At 29.8% G+C, this 15,463-nt stretch overlaps 1 protein-coding gene across 1 annotated transcript; it reads left to right on the plus strand.

Annotated features, from left to right (window-relative positions):
• Positions 1 to 3,114: 3,114 nt before the first annotated feature.
• On the plus strand, positions 3,115 to 9,100 carry LOC125839584 (sugar transport protein 13-like). The gene is made up of 5 exons (XM_049518573.1): positions 3,115 to 3,353; positions 4,111 to 4,433; positions 6,024 to 6,148; positions 7,158 to 7,449; positions 8,102 to 9,100. Exons 1-5 carry the CDS (start codon positions 3,218 to 3,220, stop codon positions 8,795 to 8,797), a joined length of 1,572 nt encoding a protein of 523 aa, XP_049374530.1. The 5' UTR covers positions 3,115 to 3,217; the 3' UTR covers positions 8,798 to 9,100.
• The last annotated feature ends 6,363 nt before the right edge of the window (positions 9,101 to 15,463 follow it).

Consider the following 15,463-nt stretch of genomic DNA (forward strand, 5'->3'; position numbering starts at 1 on the left):
GTTCTTGTAATTCATTACAAAGGTAATTATATTTAATTTTTAATTACTAACATGTGAACTTGTAATCCTTTTAACAGTGAATCTTCACAAATTTAAAAAATTACAAAATAGTCACTATTAGAAAAAAAAAGGTTTTCCGTCGTGATTATTCTAATTTTTATTATAAAATATTATTCTTCCATTCATTTTCTATCAAACCAGCTCATTGAAAAAGCACATGATGGAAAATAAATTCTCATTGAGAAACTGAGTAGCTTTTAGAAAATAATACTATTTTTTTCCTTACTAATTCAATCAAAAATATTTGTAGGAATGACCACTCACACTGAAAAATATCAATGAAAATAGTGTCTTTTTAGTAATGATTAAACCACTTATTACTAAACCACTTCATTATCAATTTGTTACGTTAAATATGTATGTTTACTCTATATTTGATGTTGAAATAGATCTATAAAAATAGTCTAAATATATAAAAGGATGTTAAATGAAAGTTTATTGTGCTTAACCAAATAATGCAAAGACTATAACTATCAAAATATCTTAATAACTAAAAATAAATGGTACATTTTTTAAAGAGGAAATTGCACTAATAACCACTAAAAAGAACTTAATGAGGCTATGTAGCTATAGTTTGCTGATTATGATTCGTAGGTACATGTTAGAGGGAGGAGAAAGACAAGCGAGATTGGGAGAGGGAGGAGGAAGGAGAGAGGCGAGCGAGAGAGGGCAAAAAGTAGAGAGAGGTGAATTGTCTTTGTATATCTGTCGAATTGTATATGTATATATGTTAGATAATTGTATATATGTAACTGGTATACATATGCATTTGTATATCTGGTGAACGAGTTGAGAGAAGCGAGCGAGAGAGGACAGAGAGTGGAGAGAGGCGGCTTGTATTTGTATATCTATCGTATAATTGTATATGTATATGTATAATTTGTATTTATATATGTATCAGAGAGGAGCGAGAGAGAGGAAGAGAGGAGAGAGGAGAGAGAGAGAGGAAGAGAGGAGAGAGGAGAGAGAGAGAGGAAGAGAGGAGAGAGGCACACACAATTATAGCTAAAAAAGGGCTACGGGTGATAATCAATTCAAACTATAGCTATATTAGCCAATTAACTAGTATATATTTACTTATCCCCATAATTTCCCTTTTTTTGAGTAACCCTCTAAAAATTCTCTTTCTTTGAATAAGGACAATTGTTAGTTCAATTTTCTAGGGAGGGTTAGTATTATTTCTTTTCGTAATTTTTGTTATGTTTTTAACGACATACACTTTAACTTTTCGAAGAAATTCCGAATTTATTTAATTATCCTCTCTAATTAATCTTCTCAAAATCCACGTATATTTCGTTTACCTAATTTGTCATAATTAGGTGAAAATTTCGTCACTGTTGTTATATATGGCCAAATTATTGTTACATTTACGAAAATTTCATGTGATCATGTGAGGTCCAATAATTCCTACTAATTAATATTATAAGAAGAAATTAACCATTCAGAATTAAAATTAATAATTTGTTATTTTATTAGGCCTGGTAATGCGCAATATATCATGTGGGGTCACATAATTCCTAATATTCTAAGAAATCACGAAATGAACTTTCAGAGTCTACGTTAATTATATTAGGATAATAATTAGTAACATGGTACGTGTATTTTTTATTTTTTATTTTTGGGAAAGGAAAACACGGGTTGTTTCATAATTTTTTCCCTTTAAATTCAAATAAACAAAATAGAAAACCATGAGATTAATAGATAATGTAGTCTTGTACCTTTTTCTTTTAGCTGGAGATTTATCAGAAACAATCTCTTTGTCATTACAACATACATAAGAATAAGGTCTGCGTAAACATTATCCTCCTGAAATTCCATATGTGGAATTATACCGAGTTTACATAAATAATTTTAAAATTTTTTTAAAAAAGATTATAAAATATGCAGTTGTTTATATGTACAGTATATACTATATACTACCTACCCTCTTTTTCTTTTTCTTTTTTTGGAGGCATAATTAGACCGTTGGCAATTTGATTAAAAGAAAGTCCAAAACAATTGGATACTCTGTAAAGTTGCATTAGCTTTATTAAATAACGTACAATTTGTGCTACACGACAGGATAACCTAATTATCCACTTGTTTAGTCTTTTTTTTTTCTTATTCACATATCAATGTTTTACGAAAAGTGTATTTTTGCTTTTAGTATTCTTTAGCTCTAAAGGAAACTACTTTTCTTAAACACATATCAATATTATATTTCAAAATTTGTTCTCTCAATTTTTTATTTATTTATAATCATCTATTAATCGAAATTTACTATCAACATGGAATTAATATTGGTAACTCAGATATCTAAACTAATTTCACCTTGTTGGTAATTGGTGAGGATTCAATTCCCACTTTATACCCTCCTCCCTCGTTTCTTCTTTCCCTACCCAATTTTCTTAAAAAGAAAAAAATTACCGTCAACCGAATAATCCAAATTTATTAGCGTAAAATCAATCAAAGGGGAAAAATGCTCCTTACTAGGAGTTTCTCCATTTGTAAGCCCAGTAACTCGGAATTATGCCTCTTCACGAACAATTGTTTATCAAAAACACAAATCTATGAAAAGTCGTAAGATCATATATGAGAATTGATAATGTCTATCCAATTCGAAAGATTGATAAAGTTGGTAACCTGATCACATGATGATTTGATGACTGATTAAAGCCTCAATAAACAACAAGGCTTATGTTTCCATTCGCATGAAAATCATAACAATCTAAACACTATTTCAAAAAACTAAACATCCGATAAAAATAGATAGATCTCATCCATTCCGAACATTTTTAATATCCCAAACACCCAATAGTCGCGCCAACCATATGTGTTATGTGAACATTATTTTCTAAAAACTAACAAACGTTTGAGTTGACTAGTACACAGCCGTCTAGCAAGAAACTTTTACTGCTATATACCTTTTTAATAAATAATATTCACAAACTAATATAGTCAACTCATTTATATTCCACGTGTAAAGCTACTTAGTGGCGTGGGGTTCCATCTTTGTTAATTCTCTTTCTTTTTGTTTCCCATTACTCTATATATAGCCCCCATAATTTCATCACACAAAAATATCAAACTCTTTCATTACATTTTTTTCTTATATAACAAATTATCTTCTTTTTTCTTATTAACTACTACATTTGAAGCCGGAAAACTTAGTAACACAATGGCCGGTGGAGGATTTTCGACCTCCGGTAATGGAGGCACACATTTCGAGGCTAAAATCACACCAATTGTTATCATTTCTTGTATTATGGCTGCTACTGGAGGACTCATGTTTGGTTATGATATTGGAGTTTCTGGTAATTAAATTATATTAGTACTTCATATTTTTATTATAATCGCTTTTTATTTTTTGCTTTTAATAAACCTATTTTTAGTTTCCATCTTTATATTATGATGATGATCATGACGTTACAAAATCTTGAACACTTTTTAGCTTCCTATAAATCTTAAAAGTTTTTCCTTTCTTTGTTTCTGAATCTACTCGATAGAGTATATATAAAACACTGTGCAATTTAAACAGTATCAAAATTAAGATTTTTAGTAAGTGGATTTGAAATATAAAATAGTACAAATAAATTAAAGAAATTCAATATTTACGTACATACATAAAATTTCTTTTATATATAATGTAAATTTGAATAAAGCCGTTGGAATATATTTTTAAAAGCTAAATTTTCTGTTTTTTCCCCTTTTTACCCTTATGGGTTAAATTAATGCTGACCAAAGTCATACTTGGTTGAATCTTTCTAAAATCTGCAATATTGCTTTTAAAAACTTTTTTTTTAAAAAAAAAATACTACCTTTTTTCGTACAAAAAGAAAAAGAAAAAATTTAAACTTTTCCGACCAAGTGCGATTTTCCCAACTCTCTAGAAACTGTTTTTTTTTTTTTTGAATATTTATAAAATCAACTTATAATGAATGATCTAACAACAACAATAACATTAACATATTCAGTGTCGCAAATAAAACATATCAAAAATCAAGAACATATGAATTACTTTATTAAAAAAAATTCGATTAATAATGTTTTTTTTGTTGTTGAAAAATACAGGTGGTGTTACATCAATGGATCCATTTTTACAAAAATTCTTCCCAACGGTTTACAAGAGAACAAAGGAAAAAGGTTTAGACAGTAATTACTGCAAATACGATAATCAAGGCCTACAATTATTTACTTCATCTTTATATCTAGCCGGTTTAACGGCCACGTTTTTCGCTTCTTACACGACAAGAAAACTTGGTCGGAGATTAACTATGTTAATCGCCGGTTGTTTTTTCATCGTCGGAGTTATACTAAATGCTGCTGCTCAAGATTTAGCTATGCTTATTATTGGAAGAATTCTCCTTGGTTGTGGCGTTGGTTTCGGCAATCAGGTTGGTCCTTAATTATTCTCGTTTGTCTGAATATTTTTTGACTGCTATAGTAAATACGTTTTGGAAATGGATACAAGAACATTAATCTTTTTTTTTTTTTAATAAATGAGTATGGTATGTACAAGCTCTACACTAGTTATAACTTAAATTCAATCCACCTAACCCTCAACAAGGGATGGGTGATAATGATATAACGTTAATAGTTCAAAATACAAAATAAAATAAAGAGGCTAATGGCCTAATACAATTTTCATTGCATGTGCAAGGACCACGCTAGTATTTTTTTAATATATATTTTTTTCTCTTTTATAGTTTGGTTGGGTATATTAGACTTCCTCTCTTAGAAAACTGTCCCTATTTTTTGGGTATTAGACAAGTAGTATATATATAGCGTACTATTGATTAAAGATTAATCAGATATTTTTAAAGATATTAAATATTGAGTGTGAAATAAAATAATTACACATGAATCTTTTATATGATTGCTCTACTTAAGAATATCTTATTTTTAATAATTTTTTTTTGTCACAATCGGAAGTTGTGGTCGGCCATATACCACGGTGGCCATGTTGTGGAAAATGGGAGACGTCGGGGTCCACAACTGAGGGGGGTGGGTGGGTAGGTGAGAAAGATCTACCTTTGATATTTATAGCGTTTTAATTTGTTTATCATGTTTTGATTGATATGAAGTTTAAAAAAATATCAATTTTTTTTAAAAAAATAATGAATCTTTAATTTTGTGGTGTCCGGAAAAAAATAAATTAAAAAAGTGGGAGTATATATAATTCTTCAAGTCCAAATCTCACAAAGCTATTTTCCAACTTTTTTGTTTTCTTGCTTTAAATAATTTGGGTCAGGGACTTTGTTTGTATTACACATGTGAGTTAGACTCCTATAGAATCATACTTTATAAGAAAATAAATAAAGTTTAGGTGGAGACTGAAAGGTTTGTCTTTGTCCAGAAAAGTCCTCCATAGGCAGCTTCCTTGTAACTTTCCCACTTTACAAAGCTATTTTCTTTGATTTTAATTACTAACTTTATTCATTTGCCCATCACTTCTCACTTTTACTTTTTTGATAGATGTCCATTGTCCACTTACCTTAATTTATTTTTATCCTTATCCTTTCACCCGTTACGTTTACTATTTTTGACACGATAGCTTGAGGGGTCAAATATGACTAGTATATTTTTAGGTTAGTAAGTTTTTTTAAAGATAAATGCATGTGATATTTCATATAATACACGTACTTTTAAGTGTGCTTGCTCCCAAAGGAACAATACATTTATTTTTATCTTATCCATTTCATTAACTAAAAGAAACCTTAAAGTTAATTAACATGTTCCACATGAGTGTCCTCTTAAGAATCTGATAAAATAAAACTTTATTTAAAAAGGATTTGCAAGTCACTCGTGAAGAAAAAAAAATCCTTTTTATCATATGGAGATTATACGAGAAAGCTCTTTCAATATTTTATTTGAGTAATTTTTTGATTTTATTAATTTATTTAATTTTATGAAAAATTCTTTCCAAATTTTTCTGTCTTCTATTTATCTCAAAATTAAAATTTAATGTGCATGAATATTTTCAGGCAGTTCCACTATTTTTATCAGAAATAGCACCAACAAGAATTCGTGGAGGACTTAACATTTTGTTCCAACTTAACGTAACTATTGGTATTCTTTTTGCCAACCTCGTTAACTACGGAACAGCCAAGTAAGTTTCTCCCCCTCTCGGGAAAAATAATTTACTCGCATCTGATATTTATTTTATTATGACGTTCAATTATGTGATCTTGACTTCCAATTGAGAAATAAATAAAAATGTTTGTTTTTATTAACATTGGAGTATATATAAAGATTACACGTGTAACTTGTTTACCTATAATTTACTGAAAATAATGTTCATTAGTCAATTTTTTTGGCCCTAGTTTATTACTAATATTAGTCACTGCGTACCCACGATGTCCTACCAAATAAAAGTTAACGTCATTAATTTGATTTTTTTTGTCTTCAAAAATTGCATGAGTAGTCCACATGATTGAAAACTTGGAGCCTTTGATTAACGACTCTTTTATATTAATTAATAATTTCTTCTTTTTTTCAAAGGGACTATTTTTTTATATTAGAAAAAATTGGGGTCTGATTTTGACACTTCATTTACTTTTGTGTGATATTTTGTGTACTTGTCTTTATTGTTTTTATTTCATCCACTTGACTGGAATTGTTTCTTTTCAACTACCATAGTACTACCACTACACTATGTGATAAATAAAAAAAAGTGTATATTGGCAAAAAATTTTCTCCTAATAAATGCAAGTTTTTGTTTGTTTGTTTGAATTGTCTATCAAACAAGAGTGGACCCATTAAAAGATTAAACCATCAACATGTATTTGTGGGAGTATATTCCTACTTCTTATGCTTCAAATTATTTTCCTTTTATTCCATTTAAAAATGAATGTCATTTTCTGTATTTAATAATTTTTTTAGTTTCACATTCTCATGTGACATGTTTACAATTATAATATTTGAAGGACGTTTTGGTATATCAAGTAAATCTTTAGTTTAAAATCACAATATTCAAAAGTCTTCATTATTATCAGAAATCCCACATACAGTCAAACTCAGACAAATAAATGATAAAATTTCACGGTATAGCTAGAATAAATCCTTTAATTGACTACTAATTAACTATTTCTTATATTTCTAATTTGATGTTAATGCAGAATTAGTGGAGGATGGGGTTGGAGATTGTCATTAGGGTTAGCAGGATTTCCAGCAGTCTTGTTGACTTTGGGTGCATTATTTGTAGTAGAAACCCCAAACAGTTTGATTGAAAGAGGTTATTTAGAAGAAGGCAAAGAAGTACTTCGAAAAATCCGAGGTACCGACAACATTGAACCTGAATTCTTGGAACTTGTTGAGGCAAGTCGTGTTGCTAAAGAAGTCAAACACCCTTTCAGAAATTTACTCCAACGTAAAAATAGACCTCAATTGATCATCTCTGTTGCCCTCCAGGTCAGTTTATTAATTAAGTGTTTATTATTTTTCAAGTTACTAGTTTGACTTATTATGAACCATTAATTGAACTTCTTCACATAATGCCTTGGTTATGAAGTATTCAATTTTGTGCTTAATTTCTTGTGTCACACTAATAAAATAAGGGAAGATAGGTTCGTAGTACTAACATGTATGTGTCCTTACACTTTGTTTGAATGGTTGTTACGTATTGTTTCATAATGTAACGGTGTTATAGTATTATATTGTATTATTATAGTTCTTGTTTTTATCATGTTTTATTATTGTTTGCTAATAATAATTTACCATAGTATGTTGCTTATGACATTTCGGTTACCACATGATTTTATTATTGTTGTTTTTGGCTATTTTTGCACTTTTTTCTGTTTGGATTTTCTCTTCATTTGTCTTCTTCTTTATACCGGAATTTGTCTCACTTGAGCCGAGGGTATTTCAGAAACAGAGGTAGTGATAAAGTCTGCGACGTACATTCTAACCTCCCAGACCTCACTTGTGAGATTTCACTAGATATTTGTTGTTGTTATTGTTGTTGTTTTCGTTGTTGGTGTTATATTATATCATTTTGTATCGTTACATAATGTCACATATGTTACGGAATAGACAAATACATTTTTATTTTCTTTTGCAACAGATATTCCAACAATTCACAGGAATCAACGCCATTATGTTCTACGCGCCCGTTTTATTTTCAACACTAGGGTTCGGAAACAGCGCAGCTCTTTACTCAGCCGTCATCACCGGAGCCGTCAACGTTCTCTCCACCGTAGTCTCGGTCTACTCCGTTGACAAGCTCGGACGACGAATCCTCCTCCTAGAAGCCGGGGTCCAAATGTTACTATCTCAAATAATAATCGCTATAATCCTCGGTATCAAAGTTACGGACACTTCAAACAACCTTAGCCACGGTTGGGGAATCTTCGTAATAGTTATGATCTGCACATATGTATCGGCTTTCGCGTGGTCGTGGGGCCCACTAGGATGGTTAATTCCTAGCGAAACGTTCCCTTTGGAAACTCGTTCAGCCGGTCAAAGTGTTACAGTGTGTGTTAACTTGCTCTTCACGTTTGTTATGGCACAAGCATTTCTCTCAATGCTTTGTCATTTCAAGTATGGGATATTCTTGTTCTTTTCGGGGTGGATTTTCGTTATGTCGTTCTTCGTTTTCTTCTTGTTGCCTGAGACGAAGAATGTTCCCATTGAGGAGATGACGGAGAGGGTGTGGAAGCAACATTGGTTGTGGAAGAGGTTTATGGTTGATGAAGATGATGTTGATATTGTTAAAAAGAATGGACATGCTAACGGATATGATCCCACTTCTCGGTTGTAAAAATAAAAATAAAATGTTAGTGTGGTTTTACGTTAATTTTATCATAGTAAAGATGCGTAGAAATAAGTCAAACATGCAAGAGATCAGAGTTTACTGTCTAGTGATATCGATAAGAGTTGCTCACAAAATAGGTGTGAATTTGGATTTTTTTACTGCTTGTTTTCTCCATTTATATCCTCCAATGTAGTAGAGATTGTTTAGTCAAAGTGTAAGAGATACAATATGGTGAAAATTAATTGAACCATATAGCCTATGTATATTAGAAATAATTGGTATAATTCATTTTGGGAAAGCACTTTGATATGTTTAATTTCTTGTTATGTATTGGCTCAAAGCTTGGTATAAGAAATGATAAACGAGTTGAATAATTACTTTTTTGATGTCATGAAAAAAGAAGAATTTATTAGTTTGTATGTCCGATTGAGGATAAGTTACGTTTGCAACTTTTTTGTTCAGTTTTTAGTTTTGTTGTAACTTGTATAACTTCTTCTTCTTCGTTTTTCTTTTGTTGGAAAAAATCATTAAGATTTATCTAGTCCCTCGCATGTTTAAGATTCATGTATGATATAATTTATTTATTTTTCCAAATAGTTATTTGAACAACGAGTTAATTTAATTACGTAACATTCGTGCCAATACATCACAATTCAAAATAACATGTCCAAAGCTAAGTATCTTTAATTAAGATCTCACTGCTTATTCGTTTTTTTCATTTGTATATAAAGGTTCGCACAAGAGTATTGAGACAGAAACATGTGGGAAATTACACTCAATAATTTTTAAAATGTGTGATCTTAAACTTTTGACCGATGTTTATCTTATGAACAAATCTTCAAGGTCAAAGTGAAAAGTATTACCCATGGGATAAAATTTATTAAACTTGATGTAGTATGAAAGAGGATATATAAGAATGGATTTTTGAGGGGATGTATATTGTTGTATATCTCCTAATATATATGTGTATATTTTTTTGTGTATATCCATATATGTCCTGTATATCATGTATTTCTATTATATCCATAAGAATCTATGTTAGATATACAGTGATATATGTATATATTATCGTAGTGACGTTTTTCAGGTCAATTTCAACTCTAAATTTTGACATAAAATGTTATATATATTCAACGAATTATTCCAACCACACTCACCCAAAGACATAAAAAAGACATTTTTTTAGATAGAAAAGTAGAATCATTTCTCGATTAAAAAAAAGTGCTGAAAATGAGACGCTCCTGCGACCTGATATTTTTATGGGCAAACTACGTAAACCGCACTAGTTTAGTACCTAATTACTAAGATTCCCGATAGTTTTAAATATTACTTTCTCTACCATATTTCATACTTAGGATACATGAGTTTGAATCCGCGAGATACATGTATTTGCTGAATGGACTTAATTTTGGAGAATTAAATTAATCAAATCTCTTAATATAAGATGGAAATCAAGGAGTGTATCTATGTTTACTTAATTTCATTTTATTATTTTTTGAAATAATAAATTCATTAATATTATTAATAAAAGACAAAAACATGTATATCTTGGTCATGTAATTTGATTTATTTCATTTTATTACTCTTAAAATAATAAATTCATTAATTTGATGTATCTATTATCAATATATGATGTATCCAACAAACTAAACACTACATGAGTATCATACAAGTACATTCATATGTATCATAGAAGTATCTAGTATTAATTTCATATATTTGTTATATGTGTCTAGTATTAATTTCATGTATCTATTTATATGATCAATATCAATTTCATGTATCTATTTATGATCTAATATTTATTTCATGTATCTATTTATATGATCTAATTTTAGTTTCATGTACTTTAAGGTTAGATTATGAATGACAACCATAGCATAACCTTTTTTTTTTTGGCTTAAGTCATCCAGAGCCACTTAAAGTTATCCGCATATTTCACTCGGACACCTCATTTTAGGCTTGCTCCAATTGAACACTTGCATAAATATTTTTTTTACCTATCGAACACTTTTAAAACAATCAGCTAAAAAGAGAGGGTGTGTGTAATACACTTGCGAATGACATGTCATATTAACTAATAAGACATGCGGTATTGGGGTAAAATAACAATTAAAAAATTAAATTAAAAAGAAAAATATATTTCAAGAAAGAAAAAGAAAAAAGAAAACCCCTCTTTTTCTTTTTCTTCTTTGGAGGAATGACCTGGGAGACCCTTGTACTTGACTCTGTTTGTCAGTTGGACCCTCCTACTCACCATTTTGCCAACTAAACCCTTAAACCCATTGAAACATGACATTTGAAACCCTTACATGGATGACTCATTGGTGCGTGTAATACAACTAAATACACATTAATTTCCACGTCATTAAAAAATGCCACATAGAAAATTATATATTATAAGTCTAAAAACCCCTATTCCACTTCAGCTCTTTGTTGAAACAAGAAAGGACCTTGTTGGTACATTTTTTTTAATTTAACTTTTTTCTTTCCTTTGCATCTATGAATGAATATGAAGAATTTCTTTTATCCTTTTTTTTTAAAAAAGAAAAAGAATGAAGATGAAGAATCTGGTATGTGGTTAACTTATGAATCCTCTATTTTCATGTGTATTTTTTATGGTAAAACTATGATTGAAAGAGCTTGTTACTAGATAATTGAGTGAAACTTTCATTTGATTAAAGCATTATACTTTGATTGCAACTCAATTTGCTTTTTAAAATGTTTTTCATGATTTTTATACTTTTTCATTGTTTTTAGATCTGGATCTGTATGTTAGTGCAATAGTTAGTTTTAAGGGAGTGCAAAAATCTTTACTTTTGTTAAGTGTAATGGGTATTAATGAAATCACTCAATCACCTTCAATTCTTGCGTATGTTAAATTTTAGAATTTAACAATTTTGTAGTAATTATCGTGTGATCTTTAATTTTGGAGAGTTTTTTTTTTTGAGTGTTTGATGAAGTTGAAAAAAATCAATTTTTTTCTGGATGTTTAGTGAGATCGGAGATTTTTTTTTAGGATGTTTAATGAAATTAGAAAAGCTTATATCCTTTTTTGTGTGTTTAATGAAAATGGAGATTGATAAATTTTTGTTCAGCTATTTGATGAAATTGCAAAAAAAATAAAATCATTTTTCTTTTCTTTTCTTGGTGTTGATGGAATTGAAGAGATATATATATATATATATATATATATATGAAAGAACACTGAAATTTATGGGCTTGATTAGAAGATTAAGTAGAAAAAGAAGGTTTTGTGGAGGGAGAATATTGGAGAAGAAAAATCGAGTGGAAGTTTATAAGGAAATCAAAATTTGATCAACAATGGTTTTGAAATAATTGGGGAAGAAGATGATTGTTATAAAGGTCAAAAGTGGCTGTCATCGCCTTTTCAGAACCCCTCACGCGCCCAAAACGTGTGCATCACACACATTTTGGACTAAAATGCCACATAGGATGACAAGTCAAAAAAGAGATTTAAAATGTTGTGTTTCAACGAGTTTAAGGGTTCAGTTGATAAAGCGGTGGGTAGGAGGGTTCAACTGACAAATGGAGTCAAGTAAGGGTTTAGTTGCCAGAAGCCCAGAACCCTTCTCCCCAAAACACCACACACGGTTGTCATTGTCCTCAAATCTGAGTTTTTTCTTCAAACATCAATTTATTTTTATTGATATTTTTCTTGTTCTTGTATTGTGAGTTTTTTAGAGTTTGAATACATCAATAATTTTAAATAATAACTTTAGATTCGTATTAATCTTGCCGGAAATAATGAACACCAAAGTGAGGAAACGATCGATCACTAGATGCTTGTTATTTTAATTTTTTGTGTCTTTATGTCATGATGTCTGCTTAACATTCCATGTCAAAGGAAAGACATCCCCCTTTATCTTCTTCACAAAATTTCTTTTCTTTCTGTATTTCTTATGTTTTTTTAGATTTATATTTAATTAATGTTGGGGTTCGATTTGACAAAAGAGAAGAAGAAGGGAGTGAATTATATGGTGGCAGCGGTGATACTGTTTTTTCCGACGAAAAATTTAGTGGCAGATTTGAATATGCAGTTGGTCATTGACGATGGTAGATTTGTGGATAATGACGATCGATTTGATGAAAAAAATAAAATTGTGTACTTGAAAAAAAGAATGGTTGAAAATCGAGAAAAGGAGAAGGAGTTGTGGATGGTTGGAATGGCAAAATGGTGGTGGGAGTATTCATGGAAACAAAGAAGAAGAAGATATAAAAAATTACTCCCTCTGTCCCATTTTATGTGGCAATATTTGATCGGGCATGAAGTTTAAGAAATAAATGAAGACTTTGAAATGTTTACCAAATTGCCCCTTAAAAAAATAGTCATATTAAAAAGTAGACTCACTTTTCTCTCTCCTCATAAATGTCTTGGAGTACTATCTAAAGTGGGACCAATAAGGGTAAAAAAGGAATTGTACCTTTAAATACTTACCATATAATAAAATGTGACATTCTTTTTGGGACTGACCAAAAAGGAAATGGTCCCACATAAAATGGGACGGAGGGAGTTTTTTTTTGCTAAAAATTGTCTTTTTACCGCCTCTCTTTGTGTGCAATACACACAATTTGCCATGTCAGCAAAATGTATTACATAAATCCACATTTTAGTTTACTTATTACCATTATTCCCTATAAATTTTACAAATCTCCAAAATCCCTCATTTTCGCGCATCAGATTAGTGTATCTCATGCATCAGATTAGTGTATCTTGTGCATCAAATTAGTGTATCATGTATAAAATGTACATCAGATTAGTGCATCATGTATAAAATGTAATGTATCTTACTTAACGATTAATGTATCTCGCGCATCAGATTAATCTATCAGCGCTTATATTATTGTATCCGTTTGAGAAATTTCTGTAATTATAAACTTTTAATGGATAAATTGTAATTTTGCCTTAAAAATATGTGATTTCTGTAATTTGTCCATTCTTTATTGTGTAGGTGTTTAATAGGTATAATTCTTAATTGAGGTGTTTAAATAAAATATGCGAATAACTTTAACTTTAAGTGAACGCATATGACTTAAGCGTTTTTTTTCAAAAAAGAAATAGGAGTGCACAAAATATCACTCACATACATATGAGTTGACTAGTACACAAACAAAGTTAGTCAACTCACATATAATCTACGTGTAAAGATACTGGTGGCCTGGGGTTCTCCAGCTTGTTAATCTTCCTCCTTCCTGTTTTCTCCGTAATTTCCATCACACAATTAATATCAATCCTCTTTCATTATATAAATAATTAAACCATCTTCTTCTTAGTTAGTATTAACTACTTCATTTGAAGCCGGAAATTTAGCTACACGATGGCCGGTGGAGGATTTTTGATCACCGGCGCCGGGGGCACGGAATTCGAGGCTAAAATCACACCAATTCTTATCATCTCTGGTATTATGGCTGCTACTAGAGGACTTATGTTTGGTTATGATATTGGAGTTTCTGATAATTAAATTATATTTTTATTATAATCGTTTTTTAATTTTTTCTTCCTTGTAATAAACCTATTTTTAGTTGTTACCTTTATATTAATGATGATGATTATGACGTTACAAAATTTTAACACTTTTTAGCATTTCTTTATTTGTCTTTTCGTCGTTACTTAACCATCCAAGGTGTCAGTGTAAGAATTAGGACTTTTAGTAAGTGATTTAAAATTAAAAAAATGAATAATAATATAGAATGCTTTTTTTTTTGGTTGGAAAATACAGGTGGTGTTACATCAATGGGTCCATTTTTACATCATCGGAGTTGTACTAAATGCTGCTGCTCAGAATTTGGCTATGCTTATTATTGGAAGGATTCTTCTTGACTGTGGGGTTGGTTTTGCTAATCAGGTAATTATTCGCTCCTAATTCTCACTTTTTGTCATAATGACGAAGAGATATACACTCATATTATATAAAAACATATATTATTTTACAATACTTAATTATAAAGGATGGCTTTTTTATAATAGAAGTCTTGACTTTTATAAGTGCACATAATTTTTGAAACTCCTTTTATCACTTAAAAATTAAGTACTGTTCACAAGGTAAAGCGTTTAAATTAGAAGTAAAATAATGTATTTATAAAGAAAGAAAATAATGTAATATTTTTTGACCTATTAAATAACAATAAATATATTTTTTAATCAAGGTATTAGGTAAGAACATTTTGCATAGTTCAATTATAATTTTAATCCTTATATATTTCTCTGTTATAGTTTGGTTGGGATAAACCGTTCCTATAATTCCTTATAGGCATTAGAGTAGTAGTATATAATTAGATGGTAAATATCTCTAGAACCCTTTAATATGGAGTGAATATCTTAAAAGATCATTGAACTATGAGAAATTATCTAGCAGAGTCACTCAAGTTTATTTTGTATCACTAAAATCAGTCAACTTAACATTTTTATCTTCTAAAATCATTAAATTACATTTATCATAAAATCAAATTTGACATGGCAAATTAAATTATTTTTTATGCCATGTAATCATAGACCCCACAAATAAATAAAATTTAAAATTTCCCAAATTATTTTTTATTTTATTTTATTTTTTGAAAAAATTGAATCTACACCATTTTCATTTCCAGGCACCTTCTCTCATTGAGATGTTATTTCTAATACATTTTGAATAATTTTAAATTTCTTCCAAC

This window comes from Solanum verrucosum, unplaced genomic scaffold (genome assembly GCF_900185275.1).
Source record: "Solanum verrucosum unplaced genomic scaffold, falcon-dt-bn FXZP01000306.1, whole genome shotgun sequence".
Lineage (NCBI taxonomy): Eukaryota > Viridiplantae > Streptophyta > Magnoliopsida > Solanales > Solanaceae > Solanum > Solanum verrucosum.

Coding starts and splice junctions, on each gene's coding strand:
- LOC125839584 (XM_049518573.1), top strand. CDS start 3,218: ATGGCCGGTGGAGGATTTTCGACCTCCGGTAATGGAGGCACACATTTC. Junction 6,149..7,157: donor GTTAACTACGGAACAGCCAA/GTAAGTTTCTCC, acceptor ATGTTAATGCAG/AATTAGTGGAGGATGGGGTT. Junction 7,450..8,101: donor TCATCTCTGTTGCCCTCCAG/GTCAGTTTATTA, acceptor CTTTTGCAACAG/ATATTCCAACAATTCACAGG.